General features: G+C 46.0%; 1 protein-coding gene across 3 annotated transcripts in view; it reads right to left on the bottom strand.

The window, feature by feature from the left end:
* The window catches only part of SLC30A6 (solute carrier family 30 member 6), a 60,026-nt gene that overhangs the window by 3,927 nt on the left and 40,964 nt on the right, over window positions 1-15,135 (bottom strand). For all 3 annotated transcript variants that reach the window (XM_068119079.2, XM_068119078.2, XM_078781001.1), the window contains 3 exons: window positions 7,565-7,612; window positions 1,464-1,532; window positions 671-785 (listed from right to left, as the gene is read on the bottom strand). In XM_068119079.2, the coding sequence (XP_067975180.1) occupies window positions 671-785; window positions 1,464-1,532; window positions 7,565-7,612 (232 nt within the window). The remainder of the gene's footprint in view (window positions 1-670; window positions 786-1,463; window positions 1,533-7,564; window positions 7,613-15,135) is intronic.

Genomic DNA, 15,135 nt, shown 5'->3' on the forward strand with positions numbered 1-15,135 from the left:
AACCAAAAGACCCCGAGGACTGAAAGAACAAAACCACACCAACACTCCGTGGTGAGCGTCTGCCATCTCTGATTGCTCTTATCTTACTGCATTTCCCATGAAATACTTACACGAGGCTGTGTTTAGGATGCTTTATAATGTAAAAATGAAAAAACAAACATTACAAGTCCTGCAACGGTGATAACTAAATAAGATGACTAACCCCAGAGAGCAAATTTGTTTATCTTGTGAACATGCACGGCATAAATACAGGTTAATATTGCAGGGGGGGAAATCATTTAGAAAACACATTCATTTAAAAACATCCTGACATCATTCCAGATAGCATCTTACAATAATGCACCAAATGTCCTTCCGTCTGTGTCTGTCTGTCCGTCCGTTCCCAGGTACCGCAAAAACGGCTGAACCGATCGCAGCGAAATTTTGGGTGGGTAATTCTGGGACCCCCTGGAGTAAAATAGGCTGTATTGTTTTTCCAATTTCAGCTTTGGTCTCCAGCATTTTCAGGTTTGGACTCCCGCATAACGTTATTGTCCCGGGTACCGCAAAAACGGCTGCACCGATCGCAATGACACACCTCCATACCCATGGGATTCCCATGGGTGACCCCACTAGTTCATAAAATGCACTCAATGAATGAAGGGAAAAATTGAAAAGAAAGCAAGAACACCTTTGAAGATTTGTACAGTGAGCGGAGAGACGAGGACCGACAAACGGTTGGTAACGTGAGCCAGAACGAGCTGTTCATTGGCATCTCGTCGAACTCGAACATGCACCGACCCAGCCTAGAAAATTTATGGCACAAATTGAATTAAGTAAAACAAGAGGGAGAATTGCTTTGCAATACATGTCCCTACTGGTCCCAATGAATGTTCTTGTTCCAAGCACTCAGCAATTGTGAACCATGCACAGTATGACAAATTGTTTTAAGTCATGCAAAGCTACAGAATAAATTTCAGTTTCTGTAACTTATCATAATAAAGCCATGTACCAAGTTTCACTTGAATACATTAAAGGGTATTGGGGGGGGGGGAGAAGTCTGGAAAACCACTGGTGTGATGGACAGACAGACAGACGGGGGGACAGATAGATGAAGGGCAAGCCTTTCGTCCCCTCCGGTGAACCCTGAAGGGGACTACAAATTAGAAGAACAATGACAGAAAAAGGGACAAAAGATACAATCACAAGGAACAAAGATTTCATCCCTCTTCCCCAATGTGAGGTCCATCCTGCCTGCCCCGCTCGATTCAGCCGATGTGCAACAACTGTTAAAACTTTTTGGTCGACTCTTAAATGCATAAAGAAAACAGTCGACACTAAATGGAAATGCATCAACTAATCTTGAAGATTGTTTGATTAACATGAGGTGTAAAGTTTTTCTGCAATCATGAAAAAATAAAATGATTGTAATGAATGTGAAGATAACATTAACTTCTCATAGAATGTGTTAATGATTTACTTACCAGGGAGCCAAACTTCAATGTCCAAAAATGTTCATTTCTAAACTCTAACACACCATCAAGTGTTGATGCCTGAAAGGAATAGATATATAGAAGCAGGTAAATGAGGTAAACCACAAAAATGCACCATTTTTTTTTTTTGCATACAAGATCGAGGCTCGTGAAAGAGCTAACATTAATCACACAAAAAGTCAAACCGATACACAAAACACAAAAAACAAGAGGAGCGGCAGACAAGATGGGGAGAGAGGGGGAAGGACACAAACACAACATTTGAGAGCAGGGACATCGGGAGGACTTGGGGGGAGGTGGGAGAGGTATAAAACATATGAACACTGCAAGGACTCTGGGGTGAATTAGCGGGGGGTAGAAAATATCAAGGTTTTGGATGGGGGAAGATAAGAGATGGTGGTGAACAGCTGTTTTAAAGACCTGGAGGGAGGAGTGGGATTGAAGGGAGTGGGGGAGTTTGTTCCAGAGGCGGGAGAAAAGGGGAATGAAAGAGTGAAGGTGAGCAGAGAGCCTAGATTTTGGCAGTTTAACCATAAGAGGGTTGCAGGCAGATCTTGTGCGACCTGAAGGAATATTGGGGGGGACAGAGCACAGAGAGAGCTGGGGGAGCAAGGCCAGAGAGGCCTTCTCATCTCATCTCCTCATCTCCCCTTCCTCATCTCCTCAACCATAGCGGTATGGTTGAGCTTACAAGTTTCCTATTCCTCACAGTCACTTCTTGGAGGAGTCAGTCACTTCTTGTGAGGTGAGTCAGTCACCTCACCTCTCAGTTTCAGATCAGGTCGCTCTACTCTGGACATGCTGCTTCTGCTGTCTCAACAATGGATGGAGGTCCTCAATGTCAAACAGGAAATCAGAGCCGTCTCCCTTGACATATCACGGGCTTCGATACGGTCTGGCACCCCGCTCTGCTCACCAAACTCTCCTCCTATGGTATATCCATGGAAATTTCCACGCATGGCTTGGGGACTTCCACTCTGGTCGTAGTCAATGTGTGGCCCTGAATGGATTTCTCTCATCTCCCCTTCCTCATCTCCCAGGTTCCCCAAGTTACCCAAAGCAGTGTTCTGGGCCCTGTGCTTTTTCTGATTTCATCAACTAGCAACGGTACCCGCCCTACGGGCGGGGCTTCAATTGGGAGGCCCAAATGAAAAGGCAAAATATCAGAAATTGAAGGCTTTTTTATTTTAAACGATTCATATAAACATCCGTTAAATCATATCACACGCAAATAATCAAAATCTAAACAGTCCATGGCGCCAATTTTGAAAAAAAGATTGAATTCTGCAAAACGGAAGCGGCCACTCGCTACACGTCTTTCTCAGTCGCACGTTTATGTGTGAAGAGTGCGCGCTGAATCTGTAACACGGAAGCAGCCGCTACACCTGTTTCTCAGTCGCTTCGCACACGCTGCCGTGTTCCTTCGGAGCCGCACGTTTATATAGGAAGAGTTCGTCAGGAGTCGATCTACTCTCTCCTGGTACGTAGAATTTCAACAAAAGCCACATCACTGTTCATATCGGTAAATATTATTCCGTCGTATTTGGAAAAACTGGAAAATTAGAAAAATTGGAAAAACAACAGTCTATTTTACTCCAAGGGGTCCCAGGATTACCCAAAATATCGTTGCGGTCGGTTCACCGTTTTTGCGGTACCTTCGAACGAACGGACGGACATTTAGTGAATTATAGTAAGATGATCTCTCCGACTCTCTGGAAAATCCTCTCTATCTCTTTGCCGATGACTCCTCTCTCTGCTGCTCCATTCCTCATCCCTGCGACCGGCAGTCTGCAGCCTCCTCACTCTCTGCAGACCTGGGCAAAATCACAGACTGATTTTGTGGAACCAGTAGTGCAACCAGTGGTACTGGTTTGTGGAGTTTTGTGTTTGTTTGTGTTTGTACCAGGTTTGTGTTTTGTACAGTGGTACTGGTTTGTGGAACCAGTGCAAAGTTGTCTTGCAAAAAGACAAGCGGAACATGTCTTTCAATCCTGACAAATCTCACACTCTCACTATGTCGCTCCGAAAAGACCGTCTGGATAACCCTCCCATCTACTTTCTCAACAATACTCTTCAAGAAGTGTCACTCAAGCTATCGGGTCTCACAATCTGCCATGATCTTTCCTGGGAAAACCACATTTCCAAGCTGGCCTCCAAAGCCAGTCGCCGACTGGGCATCCTCCGTCGTGAAAAGTCCTTCCTTGGCACACCTGAGCTCCTCACCACATACAAGGCTTTCATCCGCAGCTCAATGGAATACTGCTCTCCCCTCTGGGTTGGTACTCCTGCCTCACACCTAGCTCGGCTTCACGCTGTTGAAAGCAAAGCTTTCAGAATCATTGGAATTTCCCGCGATGAAGCTAACTCCAAGGGCCTTTCACTCACTCACCGCAGGCAGGTTGGTGGTGTATCTGTCTTCTACAGACTCCTCTCAGGCCTAGCCCCCCCAGCCCTGTCTGTGCTCTGCCCCCCAAATACTCCTACAGGTCGCACAAGATCTCCCAGCAACCCTCTTCTGGTGAAACTGTCAAATCAAGACTCTCTGCTCACCTTCACTCTTTCATTCCTATTTTCTCCCACCTCTGGAACAAACTCCCACACTCTCTTCAGTCCCATTCCTCCCTCCAGGTATTTAAAACAGCTGTTCACCACCATCTCTTATATTCATTCAGGGTGGCATAGTTACGAACCCGGAGGATCGGTAACCGACACAATTTCGGTCTTCGAGGCCGGCCGATAGGCACAGTGTGACCAGAAGGGACGAGGTTCTCCTGACCACATGGCCCTCGACTTGGTGGGGTTTGTCCGCACAATGTGGGCGCATCAGGATGAACTTTAGCCAGGGAGCGTTTGGGCGCCCCGGTCTGATACTGCCGCCCACGCGCATAACAACTTGTGAGTGCACGTGGGTCCCGGCGGTCCCACTGGCCTAGCGCTACCATGTTTAGACAGCAAGATCCATCCCCGGGCACCGGCACCTACTCCCGGAAGTCGAGAGAATAGCGGCGCCAGGCACGGTAGGACCAGGGACGCGGACCAGGGACGCGCGAGCCTACGCGTTAGCGTGCTATGGCGGAATCAACGGCTTCGGCCACGGCCAGGCCGATACTCGGCCCGGTCGCACCGGAAATGAACTGGTTCGACACCCACGCTAGAGAGGTCGCGGGCGACTGAGATGTATTAACAAATTAATCAATTAATTTGAGACGTCCGATTTCTAGTGTTTGGAAATTTGGGAGAGCTTGACCCTAGCCTTTCCCTTGCGAGGGCAAGGAGGAACTTAACACTTAAGCTTAGCTTGAAGTACACCCTGACCAGCGCTCACGGTGGGACGGCAAGGCAACCAGAAGGGACGAGGTTCTCCTGACCACGTGGCCCTCGATTTGGGAAGCGGGAGGCGTTCCATTAGTGGACGCGCCCCTCACGCCCGACTTTTGGGCGGCCCCGGTAGGCCGTTTGTTTTGACGTTCCGTGACAAGCCCCGCACCCCCACCTCCGGGCCGACCGGGAATGAATCCCGGTGTCCCGATCCGAGCCTTCAGAGCGGGCCGGCTGGGGAATGACTGGCACCCCGAACCTGCACTTTCCGTCCCTGCGGTCCCAAATACCGGAACCACCCGAATACCACTTTATTGGGCAAAATGAGGTGCGGCCTACATCTAGGCAAGACCACGGCCCGAACACGACCCCTTCACTCGACGATACCTATCACAATATACCTCGCATAAATTCGTCACATACCTTTTTCTTGTCGCGGTATACTTACGCTTCTCGACGTAGTGTGGAAACAACAATTAATGAAACAGATTCTAATTTGGAAGTAAAACGAAGGCGTGCACAATGAAACAAGATTTCCTCAGAATCGACCCTCGTGCCGGGGACGCGACGACGTCACTGCGCCCCAGCCTTAGAAAACCAGCCTCATATAAGTCAATACCTCCAACGACACAGGTGCGCATTCGTGCCGCGTGACGTCATCGCGTTTTCACCTTAAAAGACCTATTTGATATAAGTTAATATCTTGAATTAGTCGGTCAATTTTTGCCCAATCTTTGCTAAATAAAGGTTGTCCTTACTTACCTAGTGGTGTTCCTATCCACCACAAGTAACCCGGTGTCATAATCGAAAACCGATTCACTGAAAACCGATTCAAAATGGCCCCCCGCTACGATTTTCCACGATCACATTTTATTTTCACCACTTCAGATCGACCGAATTTCACCAAATAAGATACCACACTCGATGCAGGGATCTCATTTTCGTGGCAAAACTGTACACAGAATTCAAATTCGTTGTGAAATGGAGCCGTGCACCATAAAACCAAAATTTCCTCGGAATCGAGTCGTGCCGGGGACGCCCATACAAAACCTTGATCTTTTCTACCCCCGTTAATTCACCCCAGATCCACTTTTCTGAAATGCCAACTTCTTTCCTGGAAGTCATAGCTGTTTCCATGTGGTTTTTACCTCTCCCCTCCCCACACCTCCTCCCTCCAAGCCCTCTCCCTCCCACAGGTCTCCCAATGTCCCTGCTCTTAAATGTTGTACTTGTGTGCTTCCCCCTCTCTCCCGATCTCGTCTCCCGCTCCCTTTATTATGTCTTATGTGTCCGTTTATTTTTTTGTCATTAATGTTAGCTCTTACAAGAGCCTCGATCTTGTATACAAAAAAAAAGAAAAAAGTCACCCACTCATTGTTGCTCTGAAATGATCATCAAACAAAGCCACCGATTTATTTCCATGGTCAACGACTGAAATGACTGCAAAAGGATCATTCTCTTGAACCTCTTGGCCTCAACATCAGCCATGGTCTCTCCATAGCCGACCACACATCAAAGCTGGCTTCAAAATCCATCCTCAAACTCAAATTCAAATCAAACTCAAATCGTCAAACGTTCCTTGGACAATCAAAAGTACTCACAGCCCGCAAATCCTTTTACGTAACTCGATGAAGTACTATTCTCCCCAATGGGCTGGAATCTAGTATTAGATCTGTCACACCAGGAATCTATTCAATTGAGAGCTCCCAACATTATTGACATTTCGTGCGATGAGGCGGAAGGACAGGATCTGGTATTCTCACATAGAAGGCAGGTCAGCGCTTATTTTCTTTCTTTCTTTTTTCTCTCTCTTTTGAACACCTCTCCTCCTCCGGTCTAGCTCCTTCTGTTCTCTGAGCCCTCTAAACCTCCCATGCAATACGGGGAAATACACTTTCTTCCATTAACTCCCCCCTGGTTAAACTCCCAAAATCTAGGCTTTCTACCCACCTACACTCTTATTCCTACTTCCTCCTGTTTATGGATCTGTCTTCTGGAGACATTTAAATTGCACTGATCCTTCTTAGGCAAGTGGTGTAACACTATTTTCCCGACCCCCATTCCTACCAGAAATACTTTCTACTAACCTTAATCCTACCCAACCCAACCCTCTTAATTGCAAGCTACTGGGTTCCCTCATATACTCTTCTTCTGTTTGGTCAACCGATTGCTTGCATTCAACCATAGGCCCAATAATGCCCTACTGTCAGTAGACAGCACAATTGCCCTGTCGCCTCACTTTCATCAGCTTCGAATGTGTACACAAAAAAGGAAGAGGAGCTCAGATGATTTGGAGCGACTGTGCTTTGCCAAACCATGTCTGGAGCAGTTGTACGAAAATGTTACAAGCATGTTTTGCCAAAACGTATCCTCAACAATGGTGAAAGTATCTTCCTCTTTTTAACAGCCACAATTATCCCGATGTTCTTGTGGGGTTGGTTGGTGGAAGCTTGGCCCAAGTCTTTCACAAACCGGCTGCCCTGGCCTGATGTTCGACTAAGGTTAGGGCAGAAATTTGGAATTTGGCCATGGGCCCGATGATAGCTCATCCACTCTTCACGAAAGATACTGTGGAATTTTTAATTTCCACCAACTAATGCCAGCAAATGGGTCGTCCAGTTTAACATCCATGAGCAGAGCACAAGTTTCTGAAAGAATAAAGTTCTATTCCAATTTTCAACAGCATTCCAGAATCGGATCTTTAGTGCCAATAATTAGCTATGACTCTGTAAAAAATAGATGATTCATTCCAATACAGTATTCCACATCCTTACCTCTCTCAAGAGCTTATCCAGCTGGCCAACCATGTGTGAAGGGGTGGTCTGGAAAAAAGTTTTCAAAGAAAAAAGTGGTTACGTGGCCACTTTTGCTTGGAAGAGAAGGTACAGTATCCATATCAAACAAGGTTTCGTGTAAAGAGCATGAACATTTGCCTCAGGATGCTGACATGACCAGTTTCATATCCTTTGAGTACCCGGTGTTTTGAAAAATCAGAAATTGGAACTTGTGCCCAAAATGCGCACATAAATCAACAAAAATCACCACTGGAATTCAACAAGCAGAAAATTTGGAGATGCATCCCAGTGGATCCTTCGCAGAACCTTCATAAATATCGTGAAGACCAATTCAAATGACATCAATTTCTCCACTTGGGGTTGGTTGTGGGAGCTTATGCATGATGAAGGAAGTATCAAATTTTAACGATGAGCGAAAAGACCACTGTGCAGGCACGGAGCTACCTTACCCTCAACATCTCCCCTACCCACTAGGGTGGAGTAAAAAGATCATTTAAAATTTTTTTTATAAGCTAGTATATGGGAAATGTGCCAAATGACCATAGAAACAATCCTGCAAAATTATAATTATTTCTGACCACTCCTTCATCGCCCTCAATCTGATTGAAATTTTGGCATATTATCGCATTTCGACATGTATCGCATTTCGTGATACATGCTTTGATCTGCCATTGACCACGAGGTGACTTGGAGAAGAAGGGGGGCGGGGCGCCAGAACAGGGTGTGGCCCACCCCCGCGTCATCAAAGGCGTGGCCACAAAGCCCTCAGCCAGCCAACCAGGGCTGAGGAGCGTCACCGACGGGGGTGGTTTGGTGAGCTGCGTAGTGATATGCACCCTGTTTATATTAGCACTGGCTGGGACTATTTATGCCAGATGAGATGATTTGCTGCACTTGGGCGATTGCTGCACTCCTGCCACCCCCCCCCCCCCTCAATTCGTGTGAGTGAGTTCGTGTCGTTTGTGCTGTCTGTCTGGGGAACCCTAAGTTAAGCTTGTAATAAGTTGTTTTTGTTTGTTTTCAGAACGATGGCGGTCACAAGAGATCAAGTTACATGCGTGATATTTGGAGCTCCACGAAACATCCAAACTAACGTTCTCCCAACGTACGCTGATGTCATGAAAGGATACCTTCAATCTCAGCAACAGCTTAGGACGGAGAATGGCAAATACCCTTCATTTGGTGACATATCTCACAAACTGTGCTATGAAATTCAAGAGGTATGGGAAACGGCCTCTCTTCCAACATTATCACACGCGCAAGCGATTGAAAAACTCAGATCTTTCCATGACAAGTACAATTCAATCCTAAAAGTCTACAAGGGAAGAAAGGATCAAGCCACCTACAAACAACGACTCACAGACTTTCTCGACAAATCTAACAATCTGTTTGATCTTAGCAAATGTAAATGTTCTGACATGGTGTCTAACTGTAACTGCTTGAAAGAACATAAAGTGCCGCAAAAAGAGCGAGAGTTCCTTCAAGACCAGAGAGGACCGAGGAACATGGTAATTGGCGGAATAGATCAAGAAGAGACATCAAGATTGAAGAGGAAAGCGGAAAGAGAAGAGACCAATCTCAAACGAATGAAAACTCACTACGAAGATGCCAAAAGTCAGATTGCTTCTACGTATGACGAAAGCGAAGAAGACTACGCGGATAGCGCGACTGACGATGAGTATATTTCTGAATCGGTTAATCTCCAGAGCACACCAAAACCGGTTCGACAACAGCAACAAATGACGATCTCACTACCTTCGCTCGCTAAAGCCTGCGACCGAACTGGCGTCTCTGACAGATCAGCTGCTATATTAGCTACATCAGTTCTACACGATCTCGGCATAGTTTCACCAAAAGACCGTTCTAAAATAATTGATCGCAGCAAGATCCGCAAAGAACGTAGCAAAACTCGAGAAGAACTTCAAAGTGATGTCTGCACCGTCATAGAGGGACTATACTTTGATGGCAGGAAGGATAACACCATGACTCAGGTTCACGGCACTGACAACAAGAATCACCGAACAACAGTCAAAGAAGAACACGTCAGCATCATCGCAGAACCCGGTTCATCGTACTTCAGCCACACAACTCCATCATCAGGATCCAGCAAAAGCATTGCAGAGTCTTTAGTCGCTAGTCTGAAGGAACGGAATGTGAAGACAGAGGACATCAATGTAGTCGGGTGTGACGGCACTAACGTGAATACGGGACATACAGGAGGTGTTATACGACAACTGGAAGAAACCTTCAATCGTCCACTGCAGTGGCTGGTATGTCTTCTTCATGCCAATGAACTTCCGCTGCGGCATCTGTTCGAGGAACTCGACGGCACAACTACAGGCCCGCGTGGATTCTCAGGACCCATCGGAAAACGTCTATCAACGTGTAACGAACAGCCTGTAACATCGTTTACGCCAGTGAAACTGAGTCAGGCATTGCCGAATGTGGACCCGAGAGACTGGAGTACAGACCAGCGATATCTCTTGGAAATGTGCAATGGCATTAGCGAAGGTGAATGCAGTGTCGTTCTGGCCCTACGATACCCTGGATGCCTGAATCACTCTCGGTGGCTTACAACAGCTAATAGAATACTCCGACTGTACGTCAGCGTCAAGACACCACCCGAGAAGTTGAAAACCATGGTGACATATATCATTCGAGTGTATGCTCCAATGTGGTTTTCCATCAAAGTCCACTCGTCATGCAAAGATGGAGCCAGGCACATCCACCAGATGATCGTCAAGTCACGATACCTTAGCGCTAAACACAAGAAGATCGTTGACCCTGTTATGCACCGCAACGCGTACTTTGCACATCCGGAAAATATACTACTGGCCATGAGAACTGACCATCGACCTCAAATACGAGAATGGGGCTTGCGGCGAGTGATGAAAGCCAGAGCAACAGACAGACAGCCTACTGGACAGATACGACGGTTCAAGGTCCCCGCTAAACTCAACTTTGACGCAGTGGAGTACTTCGACCTAATTGACTGGGGAGCGTGCGCCATCTCAGAGCCTCCCGTGATCCGAGGCATGTCAGACCCTGAGCTGAAGGAACTTATCACGATGGATGTCACCCCAACTGTCCTCTTCCCTAAATTCCCTTGCCACACACAGGCTGTGGAAAGGACTGTGAAACTCGTGACCGAGGCCGCTCAAGCTGTGTGTGGCAAGAAAAGGCGAGACGGCTTCATCAGTGCCCGTGTCGCCTCGCGACAGATGATGCCATCGTTTGAATCGAAGTGCGACTTCACACAATTCACATTGTAACTGTGTGACTGTAACATTCTGAGACAAACTATAATAGACCTATGATTTGAATGCATCTATGAGCTGTTTTACTATGTTGCATAGTATAGTAAAATAAAAAGTTACTGAGGGAGATCAAAATATTGTTCAATTTTAATACAATTTTAACACAGTGCTCTATAGATGTAATGGCACCTTTTGGCATATCTAGCGAGTTAAAATTCAAAAAAAAAAAAATTTGGCTATTTTCACTCCACCCTACTACCCACACCTACACTGCACTGCACTGGCATGGAGATGCCACTGGAACTTTTCTTATATCATTAAAGGTAGAACACAACAAAAAGCAGCCAAAAGGCAAAGGAATAGGCAATAGTGGATGACGGAATCCGTGCATCTCGTAACAAAACATTTGGCGGATGTCAAAGTACACATGTGGGAGGGTGAGAGGGCCAAATAAGATGTTTGTTGCAGTAGGGAGATTACCTGGGAACTGGACTGTGCCATTCATACACAAATAGGGTTTGGAGTCATCCATGATATTTGACGCAACTGGAAGATGGCTAGCAGATGAAGTTAATGAACGAAAGAGAGAGTTTGAAGACTTCAGAACAGAAATATATCAGATACAAAGTGATATCTAAAGGGCAAATAACATCCAATGACACTTGATACAGGAGGGCGAACATCCAATGACACTTGATACCATTCCTACAGGAGGGTGAAGCATAATTGCATCGAGGATGGCAGCTGTGCAGTGGTCCGGATATAGCAGTAATAGCCAAAGATGCCGGGACAGGCTGATATTAAGCATTTCATGTTGTATTCACCCAAATGCTTCTCATCCTAAAATATACCATTATTATGAGGAAACACACAAAAGGTCAGCCATGTTCCCTCATAAATACTCTGGATTACTCACCTCAACCACCCAAAACCAACATCACCAGCCTAGCTGTGGGACAAGAAGCCCTAAACCAAGCAGGATTAACAGAGGCTTCAAGGAGTTTGATTGAAAACCCTAGCATCTCCGCAATTCCCATCCCCAATACATCCTGACAAACACATTCATTCTACTGATTCATATTTGACTGGGATTCAGTCGTCTGCTCGTTGTATCATTACCATTGAGAATTTGCCCCTGATGCAAGGCCTCTGCAGATTAGGACAGGAATTCGAAATGCAATCAGGGCACTGGCACACAATGGCCTACTCTTTTTAAAAAGCACAACAGGATCGTTACTGTCCACTAGTGAATGCAAGCAGATGGGGCAGCTGGGTTAACGACAAACCAAATGATGCAATTAAGCGCCTTTTTGTTTTGTTCTCAGGTATACACCTCAAATACAAGCATGCTACACCTGAACTAACCTGTCAACCCCAACCCACCACCCTACCCCCTTCCCAATTCCCTACTCCTCATTCCCTACTTCAGACTTCATCAACAAGTAACTTTAGTTTGATGCTGAGTTGGATTTAAGTAATAAACTAAACTGCAAATAACATAAAAGAGGTTAAGTAATAAACTAAACTGCAAATAACATAAAAGAGGTTTAAGTAATAAACTAAACTGCAAATAACATAAAAGAGGTTTAAGTAATAAACTAAACTGCAAATAACATAAAAGAGGTTTAAGTAATAAACTAAACTGCAAATAACATAAAAGAGGTTTAAGTAATAAACTAAACTGGAAAGAAAATAAAAGATAATGAACAGCAGCAATAAATCTGAATTTTCTGAGCTATCATGGATGTTTCATTTTAATACTCGTCCCTTGAGCCAGATCTGAACCCCCAACCTCGAGGATGCCATTTCAATGTCCTCAACAGAAGGCCAACAATACTCACATCATCACTGCAATTAGATCAAAGGAATCCGAGACAGGGCATCGACTGACACTTTCATCAAGTTATCCACTTTCTATAAGTTGCATTAATGGAATCCAAGACCACTGCAATGCACCATGTGACCAGATAGACACATCCATGGTTCCGAAATACTTTAAATGACAGAATAAGTAACATTAATCCTCTTCCAATCCTTAACTTGTTGTTTTTGAAACACACATATACACACACATATGAATGAATGAATGAATGAATGAATGATCGTTTTAAGGCCATTTTTCCCTGCTAGAGCAGGGGTTAGCCTTGCGGGCCCCATGACAATCATGGTTCCCTGTTTGAGGCAATGTTTTTATGGCCGGATGCCCTTCCTGACGCCAACCCTTGGTCAAGCTCTTACGATGCGCAGGGATACGGTGTGCCTATTCTAAATCGGGGTACACACCGGGATCATTCATCCCAGCAAGCTGGTCCTCAATTTGCCGACCTTAGAAGGATGACGGGCTGAGTCAACCCCCCTGGCGTTAATTCAGCGATCGACCGGGATTCGAACCCAGGATCCGAGGATCCCAAGCCTCCCTAACCGCTAAGCCAACACCAGGCTTCCATGCAGCATCCAAACCAATGGGCATGGTGGGGTCCAGACCCCTCTCTGTAGCTTCAGGTAGCATTCACTGGAGAATAATTTCACATCTTGTTTCAGCTTACTCGATCTCACCGACAATCGTACAATGTTCACGCAATGGAACATGTTCTGTTGTAGGGAAAACGTGGTGGTGGTCGATCATCAGTTCTCTGGAGGGTGGTGGTAGATCATCACTTCTCTGGAGGGTGGTGGTGGTGGTGGTAGATTATCACTTCTCATTCTTCAAGTAGATATCAAGTGAACATTAAAAACCAAAACCAGAAAGCATTCGTAATGGGGGTTAGACGACGTGGACAAAACCCAGGTCCAACTCCAGCAGCCCCAGGGCTTGGAGGACCTTGAGACCGTCAACGACGTTTAACTCGGTGGAGGCTCTCAGGCGAGCGACGGAAACACCAGCCTGACGGAGGCCATGCCGGGACGGAGCAGAGCGCTCCGAGAGCTGCACGAGCCGTCGGTGCAGGTGGTTCACGTCATCCAGGCTGACGGCGCAGCTCAGAAACGTCGGCAGGCGCTCGAAAGCGACGGCGCTCACCGGCTTCTCGGGACTCCCCGGGCTCAAGAAGATATCCCGTTCGGTGAAATCCATGGCCTGGTGTTTTCCAGGAAGACGCTCCTCGAACAGCTCGCCGGGTACAGGTACGTCCAGGGTCCCGAGAGCAGCCTTTTGCCTGTCCGTGAGCTCGCACGGCAGCAATCCCGCCCCGCAGGTGCCACGGAGACGAACGGCGACGTCCAGCGAACGCTGAAGCGAGTCTCGCATGGCGGCCTCGGCTCGGCGGACTTGGATACCCAAGGTACGGGATTGCAGGGCCAAGCGGGACTGACGTGCCCGAAGCTTCTCCAGGCGCCGCAGCTGCACCAGCGGGAGCTCCCCTTGCGGTCGCTCATCGGGCGATGCTGAGGTGACACGAGACTGCACACGTTCCATGTTTGCGTGAGCTTCATGCCATCGCTCTTCCAAACTCCGAGCTAACAATTCAACCTCCATTTTCAAATATGCAGCTCGTTGGTTTCACGCACATATACACACACATATATATATATATACACACACACACATATATATATATATATATATATATATATATATATATATATATATATATATATATATATATATATATATATATATATATATATATACACACATATATATACACACATACAGTCACGTGAAAAAGTAAGTACACCCCATGTAAAGTTTTGACTTTTTCAACATCTTTCAACATACAGCTATTTGATCTTCATTTCAACAATATTGATATATAAAGGTGATATAATATAACAAATATCATGAAACATTTACATTTTGTAGTCCATTGTATAATTTAAATAAACATAAATGCAAATTTCGCATGTGGAAAAAGTAAGTACACCCCTACATTTATCGTTACTTCAAAGACCTAAAATTACAATCAGGTGCACCAGCTCAGGTGCAAATGATTAGAACATCGTTCGAGAGGATCTCAGAGGAACCTGTCGTATTTAAACCTCAGACATTTCGTTTGGTTTGCTCTTTGTTGTTGAAGTGTGCGGCGTCACCATGCCGAGATCAAAAGAGCTCTGAGGCCTTCAGAAAGAAGGTTATAGATGCCTACGAGTCTGGGAAGAGATTTAAAAAGATCTCCAAGCAATTTGAAATCAATCATTCGACTGTCCGGAAGATCATCTACAAGTGGAGAAGATTCCAAACAACTGCCAACTTGTTCAGGCCAGGCCGCCCCAGCAAGTTCAACCCGAGAGCAGACCGCAAGATGCTGAAAGAAGTCTCCAAGAACCCTAGAATGTCATCACGGGACCTACAGG

The sequence above is a fragment of the Myxine glutinosa genome, chromosome 6 (assembly GCF_964187855.1).
Source record: "Myxine glutinosa chromosome 6, kmMyxGlut1.1, whole genome shotgun sequence".
NCBI lineage: Eukaryota > Metazoa > Chordata > Myxini > Myxiniformes > Myxinidae > Myxine > Myxine glutinosa.